Below are 14,851 nucleotides of genomic sequence, written 5' to 3' on the forward strand. Positions count from 1 at the left end.
ACAAGTCACAATGATATATTATAATCTGCATTATATATTAAACAATAAAACAAGGTAAAATTTTATTTTAACCTAAAATTTCAAATTCATCATTTTTGTAAAAAATAAATAATTCAAATTCATCATTTTTGTAAAAATAAAAAAATAAAGAAGAAATTTGAACCATAAATTAAGTCAAGAGAACTCAAGAATAATTTTTTAAAATTAAACTAAACAAACTCAAGAAATTTGAACCATAAATTACTATTAAAAGTCTTGCATGGAAGAAAAATTAAAGCTGGAAATGCATAGATCTAATATGATTCTTGAGACAGACCAAAATGAAAATTTGTACAAAAGCAATATCATGGTAAATATAAAAGGCCTTGGATTCTATAATGTCCTATCTTTAGAGCACGCACAATCTCATGATAGACATCATTGGTTCTTTTCTCTAAAAAAGCTGCTCCTTCCTATCATGCCACCATCTCCAGCTGCATTTAAAAGCACACCAGAAGTATTAGTTAGCGGTCAAAAGATCTGGGCATCATCATATGCCTATCACATGCAGAGTTTTAAAGTATGAGTGCTTATGAGTCTGAGTCTGGTTAGATCGAGTTTGACCTAACTTGTTATCGAACTCAATCAATTTAGTTTGATTTGGAGTGGATCCATCCGTATGTGTGAATACTCCTAACTTAATTTCGAGAATTAACTTGGTTTTGAGAAAAATAAAAAATAACTTTTAATCTATGAGAAAACTAACTCGAGTTTACTCCCACTTTGGACCTCGTTACAAAATTCATTGTTTATAATAATATTTTTTTTCTGTCGGATAGTCTAGTGGTTAAAAATTCACTCTTTAAGGTGAATAAGTAGGGTGTCAGAGTTCGAACTGAGTTAAGTTTACCGAGTTAATTGATTAGATTAGAATTAAACTTACCAATAGTAATCCCATCTAGGTCTAACTTTCCTCATACGATTTTCACCATGTGCATAATCAGTTTCAGATCTTCTTGCATTTCTGAAAGCACAACATCCAATAGAATATATTCCAATAAGAAAAACAAGAATAACAACACTAAGAACAGAAACTTTGTGCCAATCTGTTCTTATGTTTTCAAGTACACCAGCTTTGCAAGAATCACAATCATAGCATAGTAAATTTGGTGCATTGTTCCAACGGTAACAATCAATATCTTGATCCACCAATGTTGTTTCCATGTTGAAGTTGCATGTTGTTGGTGGTTTACAGCATCCAGACTGCATTAAATCAACAATTTCGTAAATAAATAAATTATTAACCAAATTATAAGGTAGTCAATTAATTTTTTTATAATTTGGAAGCATTAGTACTATGATTGAATTGATTTTGGTGAGAAATTTAGAGCAAATATTTTTTTTTTTTACATAAACCTTAACGATCTTGAAGAAATTTTGGGGTCGAAGATATAGTTCTAAATTGTGGTCTGCAATCGCAGATTGCAGACTTGCAACAACGATATAACAATTTTCAGAAGTTTGTATTCAATAATACCATAACTAACATTATATGTTAGCGATAGTCATATCGACTTTATTTTTGTGCGTTTTACCTCAACATATATGTTAGCAATATTCATGTTTTTATCTAAAAGTATACTCCTGGACAGATAAAAAAAGCGTACAATTTTTCTAAAAGAATATTTTCGAAGTATACGTGGGTGGAAAAAGAAACTCCTCTCTCTAAAAAAACAAGTAGATGAAATAAACGAAAAAAAAAACTTAAATGACAATAATTTGAATCCACAAACAAACCTAAGAAAAGAAAAAAATCATTAGTGAAACTGGGAAATTTCTCTTTAGGCTTCTCCAATTTCTCATAAACTTTCCCGACCGGCACTAAAGTATTGTTCGACTCTCCAACAACAGTCTAAGTGTCTTTCGGCACTTTTGAAAGCAGTGCGATCACTTTTTTAAATTAGTATAACTGATTTGAAAAGACTCTCCGAACGGTAGATAACTGCAGCCGAGAGTATTTTGGTCTTTAGAGGGTGGCTGGGAGGGAAAAAATGGAAGCATAAAGCGCAATTTTTGTACCTGAATTGGAGACAAATCCCTTTGCATATAATCAAGAGAGGTCCAAGAAGCAAGTTTTGAACATGTATTAGACCCTATAATACAACTCTTAATAGTACTCCAATATTGATGATCCTTAATCCTTTTCCTCAACCAAGGTGAATAATTCCTAAGATGATACTCCATATAAGTTCTACCAGGCACTTCTACACCCCCACCTTGAGTAGTGACAACAAATCCAAACATAGTCAAACCAATAATTGTTCCTATAAGTAACAACATAACCACCAAATAAACCCAAAGTGCCCATGCCACATGAAAACATGCTCCTATGAAACCAACTAGTGAAATCACAAGAACAATAAATCCTATGATTAAAAGTGGTTCTTGGAAGAAATTTTCACATGCTGTTGTGCTCCTTGAAATCCATAGTCCTGCTCCGATTATTGGTATTGATGCTAAGAGTGTGAAAAAGTTCAAGAATCCTATCACTGAGTTGCTAAATCGATGCATCTCTCTTAATTTCTCAATCTATTTTTCTTTGGTTCTTGTGAAGTTTCTTGCACTTTATAATAAACTTTGTGATAAATAAAAGAGGGACATTGAATTAGTATATATGCACTTATTCTATTTTGTTAAATTATTGTATTACTTGCATAAAGTTTGAGAATTTCAATATACTTCTATTCTTTCAAATTCTTTTATCAATGTTCTCTTTCTTGAACTATGTTATTCATGAAACTTTATTTTATTTGATGATAATAATAATAATATCACTATAAAAAAAAAAAAAAAAAAAACTTCTTATTCTTAGCTTAACTAGTAAGATATTCTCAATTTTTGAGTGGTTCTCTTCTATGCCTATCCGATAGGAATATAATCAAATCAAAGAATTAGTATCAATATTACAAAGGAACTGTTATGGGGTAGAGATGAATCATAGGAAAAAGTTTGATGTTGGATGGAATAGAATTTTTGTCAGTTGAAAAAAAGTAGAGGCGTAGGAGTCAAAACATTAATGTATGCCTAATGAGTAAGGTGAGGAATCATACTAAATATAAATTGCTTATAAAAAAATACTAAATATAATATGCACATAAAGCATAACGTATAAGTTCACAATTCACAACATCATTAGTCATTACTAACATATACATGATGCAAGACACATCATTCATTATTCAATGCAAGACTCGAGCTACAACTACTCCGTCGATGCACGGGGATACATTTAACTTTGGACACGGATGAGAGTGTCGTCAACATCTAGTCAGAGTGATCAGTGAGATGTCCCACCACTGCGCATGCCTTTATGTAAGACCCCTCTTCTCACACACACAACCCGGTTGAGTTAGGCTGACCATGGTCATCATTGCATACTTTGATGTTTGCTTGCCCCACAACGACTTGACACTGATACATCACATACTAACTTAGGTGTGTTTTGATTTTTTTATTTTGATTTTTTTATTTTTTTTTGGAGTTTAATTGAGCAACTTGGATGATGGAGATTGAGTAAGAATATGATACATGACCATTTAGCGATAGGAGAAAGGAAGAAAAAGAAATTGGATGCTTACGTGTACAATATATAAAATTTGGAAGAACAGCAAGGGGGTTCTCGATAGTAAAAACTGGGGAAAGAAGGTGCGAATAGAAATATGTGAAATGATAGCAAGTTAAGTCTGCAGTGGTAGGCCCAAAAGAAATAGATTAGTATGGCCTAACTATGCAATGCAAACATAAACTATAAAAAGAAAGGGTGCAGATAGTAGTCTAACCAAAACAATTTTTTTCTAATTTTAAAGTGGATTGGGATTCCGTGCTGTAGTAAAGCACACAGTTTTCACGCTGTACAAGATCCTGACCATTAATTAAAGATCAAACGGTACAGATTAATGTAGGTACAAAATCATGCTAAACAATCTAAGCCACACGTTTTAGATCGGACAGTCCTGATCTGTTACAGCGTCCTGCTGTAACAGCGGGAAAGCCAAATCCATCACCCGTTATAGAGTGTAGTTGGGACTCTATAATTCGTTACTTATATTTTCCAGTCAGTCCTATGTAGGTAGTACTTTCTAAGGGATCTACAACCGAATCTGATATTAATTATTAAGTATCCGACCACTTGGGAACCCTCCCTTAAAAGTTAGTTCTCAAGGAGAAGAACTGAACCGCTTAAATTATTTATGTAGTATCTCATTCAACATGTTTTTGTTGAAAAATATTGTGATCAACAACTAATTGTCTTTAATGAATCAATTTAACCATCAAAACGTCTTTAACTTGTTGTAGATTTCTACAGACCTTCACCGTATATCAATTAGTTAGGCTCTAAATGAAGCCAACATGCAACAACTGCACAAAGACAATGTGAATATGTCATATGTACTTTTTATTTTATGTAAGGTAAATGTTTATATTAAAGATAAAGATTGCTTGGATTCAATCTCTTGACCAATTTTATTTGACAATATTAAAATATCAATTATGACATTGATTTGTATCTATGTTTGTTAAAAAATAATTATCAAAGTTAATAAGCATTAACTCAATTTGATATTAAAAACAAAAAATAAACTAAAATTAGATGAAAAGTTTTAGCCTTAGCCGTGACCTAATTTCTTTTGATAGTGCAAAAAGTTTTAGCCTTTAAACAAGTTAGTGGGAAAAGCGCGGTGACCTAATTTCATAGTGGCTAAATCATTTCAGTGGAAAAAATTTCTTTCTTTGGCGCGGTGACCCATTTTCCTCTAAAACAACGACATGAGAAATCAAGTTGTCCTTCTTCATCATCCCAAAATCCAAAACAACGACATGAGAAACCCTCTTCTTCCTTAAAGATGCAAACATCAAACTCACGTAAGAGATTATTCACTCTTAATGACGAAATCCTTATACTTAATCGCTTCTTGGATTTCAAATTCGATTTTGGTCAAATTACACTCTTTTTTATAATTCCGTTAAGAATTTGCTTAGTGTAAAACTCACACAAAATCAACTTAGAAAGAGGGTCTGAAAGTTCACCATATATCAAATAAAAATATTTTGTGAGGTTGAATGAGAAGCCGTGGCGGAGCCACTCTTGAGCTAAATAGTCGTACTTAATACATGAGAATAATACACAATTGATTTTCTCTCATTCGCATGTATTAAGCACGACTCTTGAAGTCATTTCTATCAATCACCAAAAACACCACCAACCAACTACATTCTTATCAATCACCAAGAACACAACTAACCAACTACATGCATGAATTTCAAATCCATTAAACTTAATTGTTCATGTATTAAATATAAATATTAGAGTCATACATATTGTATGATAATGAATATTATATATGTTAGCTAGAAATAAAAATTGATTGTAAATTTTAACCTTATTACGTAAATATAGAGTAGACCAAAATAGACCACTCTTGACAGAGTAGTTTCAAATAGTTCACACGATCTCATTTCAGCATAAACTCAGGTTTAGGTAAAGAGTACAAAGTAGTTCTTTATGACCCTACATAGGTAGTGAACCTTACTTATTAAATTAAGAACTTTGAAAAAATTGTATTTGACAAGTGTGCGTACTCTTTATGCATTAACTGATTTTACTAAAAAAAAGATTTTCCTTGATTTGGTTTAAACGGGTTGATGTTCTTTTTCACTCGAACCAATTTTTATTGTTTATTAAGTCCATATATATATATGACTTAAGTCCGTGCATTAACTATGTTTCATTTTAATAGTTCTAGTTTTGGGAACCTCTAACAAGAGAGTTAGTATAGCACGAACAATGTTAGGGACCTTCTCTTTTGAGCACTCTCTCTAGCACTCACTCTTTTATTGGGTGAAATCAATGTATGTCTCACCACTTTATGTGGGTTCCATTTTCAAAGTGTAGGTCCCACATTATTTTTACCCAATAAAAAAGTGAATGCTAGAAAGAGTGCACAAAAGAGAATATTGCTAACATTTCTTAGCATAACACTATCACTTGATGTCATATCGGAAGCCACAACCAAGAAATTTCTTCACCTTGATATTCAATCCTCCTTGCCCATATTTCATCTTTTGGCCCTTTCTTTCATTACGAATTCATTTTTTTATCAGAAAAATATCATTTCATTATTTATAAGAAAAAAATGAGTTTTTTTTTACAGAAACACGATTAATTCATTTCATTAATAGTATCAGTTTCAATACAAGATGACATATAATCATGATAAGTTTAAGATAAGTTTCGTTAGGAGACAAGCAAATAATGTTTCTCGTTTGTTAGTTCAGGAGTGATTATCTTATGCTTGTTCCCAAGTTCATGATTATATGTCATCTTGTATTGAGAAAAAAATGAGTTCATATGGGAAAAACATCATTCATATTTGTCGAAAGAAAATATCATTTCATTATTTAAATGCTAAATTTTTATATTTATCATAAAAAATAATCAATATCCTCTATTATGAGCAATAAAATTTTTGAAAAATTAACTTTTATTTTGCTGACGGTTTTGATAATTTAGTTATTATAATTGTAAATGATAGAAAATATTTTTTTCATTAAAAAAAAACAAGTCGTTTAGCTATTAATTTAAATACAGAGTATATTGATACACTTGAATTTTCTAGTGTATAGTAGAAATTGCCACACGCACATATATGGCTACACGACTTTTGAAAGGTCATGTAGCTTTTGTTTTTTTTTCTCTTCTTGTGTGTGAGTAGTAAACAGTATTATCCCTTTCTGAAATCATACTCAAAATCAAGAAAATTATATGATCACTTCTCTTGAAACAACAAAATTTGATTCTCTTAATTTTGTGCCATACGCTCTTTCCGCCACCTGCATCGCCAACCAACGCTCTTGTAGTTATTTCTTTGTCATAACCTCCTAAAATGAGTTCGAAGAGAACTACTTGATTTTCAACTCAACCTTTAAGGAGGTCTATTCGACAATAGAGCTACATGTTATATACTCTTAAACCTCCTACGCCAGATTTGCGAGATGAATTAGATTTGGGAACTAAGTCAGCTCTTGTCAAAGTGGCAGATAAGGCAATAGCTAGGATAAGCAAAAATTGGGAAAGTGTATATGACATCTTTGATCTCGGATCACGCTCGAGATGAATGGTGAAAAATAGCTCGTACTTATATCCATATTATGTGAGAAGTGCCCAAAGCATTGGAATTATTGTGGTAAGGGTGTTGTGCTTGCTTGGTAAATATATGCGAGCAACACAATCAGAGCACTCCAACACCTAAGTACAAGGCTAAGTTTGACGAGTTGGTTAAAATAAATGAAAAAATATATGTTGAAAGGTAAGAAAGGTTGAAACACAACATTGCTTATGATGTAGGAGTTAGGGGAAAACCTTAAGAACATTGACTCCAAATGAATACAACAAACATCCATGTCCGTGCCAATAGATATTGATAAATAACTAGAGCACGCCGTGTAACAACCGAATGTTATGTATAATATTATGTTTTAGTAACTTTCTTCGTTTATTTATTTTTATTCTAATTATTTAACGAGTCATTTCATATTAACTATTTGATAATTTATCTTTATATTATTTTGTTTCATCTTTTTTGTTTATTTTTAAGTATGAGAGGATATACAGGTTATATATATATATATAGACACACATCAATTAATTTGATTAGTCGTAAAATAGGAGTGATTCCTTAAAAAAGAAAATAGGTTGTATAATTTCTCACTTGGGTCTGATTTCATGAACACTGATTTCCACTTTAATGGCATGCACATGCTTAAACCCTTTGATGGCTATTGTAACAAAAAAAAAAAAAAAACCCTTTTATGGCTATTATGTGATAATAAGACCCATCCTTATGGTTTTAATTTCTTCAATTACATTTAACCAACCAATAAATACTCTTGTCTCTCACAAAGTTCATCGTGTTGCTAGCCTCATGCACGTTATATTCCTTGTTTTAATTTCTTTCCAATTGCATTATATTCATCATTCAATATAAGACTCGAGCTACAACTACTTCGTCGATGGATGGGGATACATTTAACTTTGGACGCGGATGAGAGTATCGTCAACATCGAATGAGGCAAGCAACATTTATTGAGCGATCAGTGAGATGTCCCACCAATACCCATGCCTTTATGTAAGACCCCTTTGCTCACACACACAACTCGGTTGAGTTAAGCTCACTGTAGTCATCATTGCATACTTTGTCGTTTGCTCGCCCCACAACGACTTGACACAATGATACATGACATACTAACTAAGGTGTGTTTTATTTTATTTTTTTGGTCTGGTGTAGTAATTTTTTACTTGCTTAATCTAGTAATTTTTTTTTGTCGCAGCTTAATCTAGTAATTATTAATACTTAATTTATTTATTTTATTTTGAATAAAAATGTTAGTATTTAACAAATAAGTATTTTGGAAAAATAATATGCGTGATGGATGCGTAGAAAACAAGTGATAGATTTTTTTTTTTTGTTGGCCTGGTGTGGTAATATTGAGACTATTAGTTAAGTCTCAATATTCTTTTTGTTGGGGAAGTCTGAATATCATTAATATATGTAGCATACCCTGGTAAGAACTAATATCTATGGCGAGAAATGAAAACTATTAATTTTTTTTTTGAAGAAAAATGAAAACTATTAATAACAGTCATTAGATATATTAAACGGATTGGATTATAAAACTTAACTAAAACATCACGTGGGTTATATGTCACTCTATCACCTAGATCTATCTCGTCAATTTCATGGATATGATACTATGTTTTACTGTTACTCAATTTGTTACTCATATTTCTCAGTTAGCCCCTATATAAGTAGCCCTTTATGGGGGATCGGCAACTGAATCTGATACTAATTATTAAGTATCCGACCATTTGGGAAACCCTCCTTTAAAAGTCAGTTAGCCCCTAATTGTCTTTAATGAATCAATTTAACCAACAAAACAATGTCTTTAACTGGTTGTAGTTTTCAACAGAACTTCATCATATCAATTAGTTAGGCTCTAAATCAATGGAACATAAATATATTTTTGTGAGGTTGAATGAGAAGCTCCACCACTCCTCTTGAAGTATCAAATATGACTCTTGAGAGAGAATCAATTGTGTATCATACATAATTGATTTTTTTTTTCATTCTCATGTATTAAATATGACTCTTGAAGTCATTTATATCGATAACCAAAAACACCACCGGCCAACTAGATTCATATCAATCACCAAGAACACAACTAACCAACTACATGCAAGAATTTCAAATCCGTCCATGTATTAAATATAAATATTAGAGTCATACATGTCGTGTGATAATGAATATTATATATATAAATAAAAATTGATTGTAAATTCTAACCCTTGTTGCATAAATATAGAGTAGACCCAGCTAGACCGCTCTTGAGAGACTAGTTTCAAATAGTTCAAACGATCTCATATTAGCATAAACTCAAGTTTAGGGGAGGAGTACAAGTAGTTTCTTTGTGACCCTACATAGGTTGTGAACCTTGAGTTAGTTTCCATCGCCTGCTCTAGAATTTTTTTGATATGCTTGGGTTGATGAGTGATTCTCTATAACCTTACTTATATTAAATTAAGAACTTTGAAAAAATTGTATTTAACAAGGGTGAGTACTCTTTATGCATTAACTGATTTTACTCCTAAAAGAATTTCCTTCATTTGGTTTAAACGGTTTGATGTTCTTTTTCACTCGAACCAATTTTTATTGTTTATTAAGTCCATATATATATATATATATATATGACTTAAGTCCATGCATTAACTATTGTTTCACTTCAAAAGTTCTAGTTTTGGGAACCTCTAACAAGAGTTAGTATAACACTATCGCTTGATGTCATATCGGAGGCCACAGTCAAGAAATATCTCCATCTTGATATTCAATCCATCTGTCCATATTTTATCTTTTGGCCATTTCTTTCATGAAGAATGCATTTTCTATCAGAAAAACTATCATTTCATTATTTATAAGAAAAAAAATGAGTTCATAAGATGAAATATGGGAAAAAAACATCATTCATATTTGTCGAAAGAAAATATCGTTTCATTATTTATAAGAATAAATACTAAATTTTTATATTTATCATAAAAAATAATCAATATTCACTTTTTTTTTATGAGCAATAAAAAATTCAAAAAAATTAACTTTTATTCCGCAGACACTTTTGATAATTTAATTATTATAGTTGTTTTTTTTAATAATCGAAATTGAATATCATTTGGAAAGTGTAACATCAGCTTAGGTTTGGGTGCATGCAGGTTTGATCAGTTACTTCTTGAATGTTCATTTAAACCTAACAGAAACCTTTCCTTTTCATAAAGTGTATTTCTTGTGTCACCCAGGCCCGACCCTGAGGGGGTGCAAACAGCTCAACAGAGCTGGGCCTCCCTCAGCCATGGGCCTCAATTTTTTTTTAATATCCACTAGTACTATTGCCCTCCAATTTTTTTTAATACCCCAGCCATTTTCTGTCCACTTGTTTTAGCCTTTTAGGCCTATTAGAATTAGGTCCTCTTGCTTTTGGTGTTAGGTGGGGGTTCCTCATGTATACGGCAGTCATTTTCACTTTTGGGCGTACCGCATATATACGACACCTTATATTTATCTTTTAAAAAATATAAATAGAACATTGCTCTTTTAAAAAAAATACGTTTTGATTTTATCACTGGCCTCTTTTCATTCCCAGAGCCGAGCCTCCGAATTCTTAGGGACGGCCCTGGTGTCACCAACAAAATAATTTCCTCCACACCCCAAGATGATGGACTCAATGGAAGGTCCAGTTCACCCCAATTTGATGGTCTTGGTGGAGGATCAAGCTTCATAACCTCTTCCTCCATGCCTTCTTAGCCTTGTAGTAAGGGATGTTTTTAACTATGACAAGGATCATCCTTTGCACGGTCAGGATCTATAGATATCAAGGCATCATGCAGAAACTCCCACCCAGGTTTTCTCGTGGCCACCTCATCTCGAAGTTGGTCCCACCTGGATTCCTCATACTCTGACCATATTGTCTTCTTTGCATTGTCCCCGTAGGTAATCCATACATAATATGTGGATAAGTAATCAACCAAAATTCAGCAATATCGGGATCTTTCATGCTATCCCTTATGTGCTCATATGGATAATCCATCTTTTCCAACACATTACGAGCTTGCCAATGGGGCTACATAATACCATCTGCTGAAATCCTAAATGGTAATTTGTTTTTGCATTCAAGACATCCCATTACACCCGTTCCATCGCAAATTGGACAGTCTTTTGATGGTAATGGTATCTGAGGATCCAAAGAGGATGGTATATGCACTAACTCAGCCCGGTTGTTGAAATGGCATCTGCAACAGATTCGACCGTCGTTTTCTCTCCACTCTTCAAGTGGCAATTCTTCAATTGATAGTGGACTCTTCCACCTCCTCGACACATGGTACACCGCAAGGCCTACCATCCATTACATGTCACACAGTCTTTTTGACATATCACCTTCCTTCCCAAGTTTAATGCAATGTCATAAGTCCCCAAAGTAGCAACCGCAAAAACAGAAGCAGCAGAGAGTTTAGAAACAAGCTCAGGAACACCAAATCCACGAGGAGCAGAACCAGCAATATCAAAAGCAAGATTTAAAGGAGTGAATTCCTTGTAGCGATCTCTGAAGTATTTCTTAACGAAATTGCCGAAACCGCGAGGTCGTTTGATTTTGTTATAATTGTAAATGATAGAAAATATATTTTTCTTTAAAAAAAACAAGTTGTTTATCTATTAATTTAAAGACCTGAGTATATTGATGCACTTGAATTTTCTAGTGTATCGGAGAAATTGTCACACACATACATATATAGCTACACGACTTTTGAAAAGTCATATAACTTGTGTGTTATTCGTTTTTTTGTGTGTGTGTGAGTAGTGAACAATATTACCCCATTCTAAAATCATACTCAAAATAGGAAAATTACACAATCACTTCTCTCGAAACAACAAAATTTGAATATCTTAGTTTTGTGTCATACACTCTTTCCGTCACCTGTATCGTCAACCAACACTCTTGTCTCTATATCTTTGTCGTAACCTCCTAAAATGAATTTGAAGAGGACTATTGGGTTTTCAACTCAACCTTTTAGGAGGTTTATTCGACAATTGAGCTATGTGTTGGATACTCTTAAACCTCTTACTCCACATTTGGGAGATGAACTAGATTTGGAACTAAGTCAAGTCTCGTCAAAGTGGCAGATAAGGCGGTAGCTGGGATAAGCATGCATTAGGAAAGTGTATATGACATCTTGATCTCGGATCACGCTCGAGATGAATGGTGCAAAATAGCGCGTGCTTATAGCCATATTATTTGTGGGAATTACCCAAAGCATTGGAATCATTATGGTGAAGGTGTTGGTGCTCGCTTAGTAGATATATGCAAGCGACACAATCAGCATACCCAACTCATAAGTATAAGGCTAAATTTGAGGAATTGATTAAAAAATGAGAGACATGACACAATTTTGTTTACAGAGGAGTTACAGGAAAAAACTTAAGATCATTGGCTCCAAATGATGATTTAACAAACATCCATGGCCAACAAGAATTGATAACCGCCTATTTTGCATCATTAAATAGTTAATCTAAAAAATAATACACTTTCATTAAATAGTTAATATAAAAAATAAATGATCATTTATTTAAATGATTTTTTTAAATAAATCATTAAATAGCATCATTAAATTGTTCCCATCCATGGCCAACAAGAATTGATAACCGCCTATTTTTTAAATCATCATTTATTTTTTATATTAACTATTTAATGATTTTTTATATAAACATCCATTTATATTAACTTTTCGCTCGCGCCCTTCTTCGTTTATTTTTATTCTAATTATTTAATAACCTATTTTTTATATTAACTATTTAATGATTTATCTTTATATTATTTTGTTTGATTTTTTTTATTTTATTTTTAGGTATGAGAGGATATACAGGTTTTTTTTTTTTTTTTTTGAAGTAGGATATACAGGTTATATATAGGAATTAATTTTATTAGTCATGGAATAGGAGTGATCAAATCAATTTTGACCAAGTCAAAATTGGACCAGTTTTTTTTTTTTTTTTGGTACAAAATTGGACCAGTTCTTGTTTGCAATTCCACACCTTACATGAATGTTTTATATAAGAATTCTGCTCTTCACCCAGCACATTTCGCTCACATCCTGCAGCCTTGACCAAAATACCTCTGCATGAGTTAAGTCACGCCACGTGAGTTAACTCGCGCAGGTTATAACCAAGCGTGACTTAACTCACGCTTTCACCTTGTGATGAATTTATTTCTTCTTTTTTGTCAGGAACGGTTCTGAAGTGAAATGCTATTACATGTTATCGAGATTTTCAGAGAAAATTACCGTAGCTTCTATGGTATGAGAATTGGTAGTGCCTTTCATCATTAGACGGTTAATAATTTCAATTAGTCCATCATATCCAGGTTTCTTCGATTCCCATCCCACCTCCTGTTATAGTATTTTCATACTCACCCACCACATTAATCGTATATCCCTCTTTTCATTATAAAAGCTATAAATAACAACTAGAAGGGGTTCTTTGTTTGTTTGGTTACCTGAACCAATTTGGTGCGGAACAAATTGAGGAACAAATCGTCGATAACCCCTGGCTTGTATTCACTCTTTGGAGCTGCAACTCCCACCTAATTCAAATTCAATCAACACAGACACTATTTCGTGATCGCACATGAAAAACAATAGCAAAAGAAGCAAACCATTTTGGGACCGACGGTGAAGAAGAGGCTGAAACGCAGAACCGATTGCTTTTAACACGCGTGAGTTAAGTCACGCCGTGTTAGTTAACTAACGCATAATTGTACACATGTTAACTAACGCAGGGGTATTTTCGTCATGGTTGCAGGGCGCGAGCGAAAAGTGCAGGGTGAAGAGCAGTTTTTTTATATAATTTCTCACTTGGGTCTGATTTCATGGACACTGATTTCCACTTTAATGGCATGCACATGCTTAAACCATTTCATGGCTATTGCATGATAGTAAAACCCACCCTTATGCTTTTAATTTCTTCAATTACATTTAACCAACCAATAAATACTCTTGTTTCTCACAAAGTTCATCGTGTTGCTAGCCTCATGCACATTACTAGTATGGACACCCGTGCCAAGCACGGGCTAGAATTTCGTCGTAATTAAAACATTGGATGAATATGTATTATTCTCATTTATGTGGTTGTTATATGTCTAATGAGTAGATTAACACCAGTGCTGGCTCTTTCCATAAGGTCCAATGATGATATTATAACTCGGTTCGACTTTGCGAATGAAGCATGGGTGAATCCCAGTGACAAATGTCGGCTGCGGAGAGTCTTATACTTAAGTGAGATATGTTGACGTGTTGACTGTGAGCTAAATTTTTACATTGGATGTGAGAGTAGATGTTGAGCAACATATAAGTGATATGATCCATATACATAATTTCTTAAGGTTTAGGTTAAGATGTGGTGTCAAACTCACGTGTATGGATTATCTTTGTATGTTGAGATGATCAAACTCAATGTAGGATTATGCGAAAATCACTATATTGTTATCAACCGGTTTTTTAGTTTTTGGATGTCATTTGTATATTTTCATCTTAAAGTTTAGTTTTTATATGGCATTCTCTTCCATATGTTTTTTTTTCATTCAACGTCTATTATTTCAATTTATTCGCTTTTGGACTTTTGTGGCAGGTGAAAATGGTAAATTGTCGATGTGACGTTTAACAATATATATTTATTAGACAATTTAAAATCATGTAACGTTTTCCTTAAAAAAATCATGT

The 14,851-nt window shown here is 32.9% G+C and overlaps 1 protein-coding gene and 1 pseudogene across 1 annotated transcript; both read right to left on the reverse strand.

Annotated features, from left to right (window-relative positions):
* Nucleotides 1–227: 227 nt before the first annotated feature.
* LOC146914104 (tetraspanin-6-like) lies at nucleotides 228–2,623 on the reverse strand. The gene is made up of 3 exons (XM_085717016.1): nucleotides 2,059–2,623; nucleotides 923–1,242; nucleotides 228–473 (listed from the first exon to the last, which is right to left on the reverse strand). The coding sequence occupies exons 1-3, from the start codon at nucleotides 2,548–2,550 to the stop codon at nucleotides 434–436; spliced, it is 852 nt and encodes a 283-aa protein (XP_085573142.1). The 5' UTR covers nucleotides 2,551–2,623; the 3' UTR covers nucleotides 228–433.
* Nucleotides 2,624–9,862: 7,239 nt separating this feature from the next.
* On the reverse strand, nucleotides 9,863–14,052 carry LOC146914105 (uncharacterized; annotated as a pseudogene).
* Nucleotides 14,053–14,851: the final 799 nt, after the last annotated feature.

The sequence above is a fragment of the Medicago sativa genome, chromosome 6, assembly GCF_051527215.1.
Source record: "Medicago sativa cultivar Bolivia chromosome 6, Bolivia_mono, whole genome shotgun sequence".
NCBI lineage: Eukaryota > Viridiplantae > Streptophyta > Magnoliopsida > Fabales > Fabaceae > Medicago > Medicago sativa.

Coding starts and splice junctions, on each gene's coding strand:
- LOC146914104 (XM_085717016.1), bottom strand. CDS start 2,550: ATGCATCGATTTAGCAACTCAGTGATAGGATTCTTGAACTTTTTCACA. Junction 1,243..2,058: donor GGGATTTGTCTCCAATTCAG/GTACAAAAATTG, acceptor GATTTAATGCAG/TCTGGATGCTGTAAACCACC. Junction 474..922: donor CCTAGATGGGATTACTATTG/GTAAGTTTAATT, acceptor TTTTAAATGCAG/CTGGAGATGGTGGCATGATA.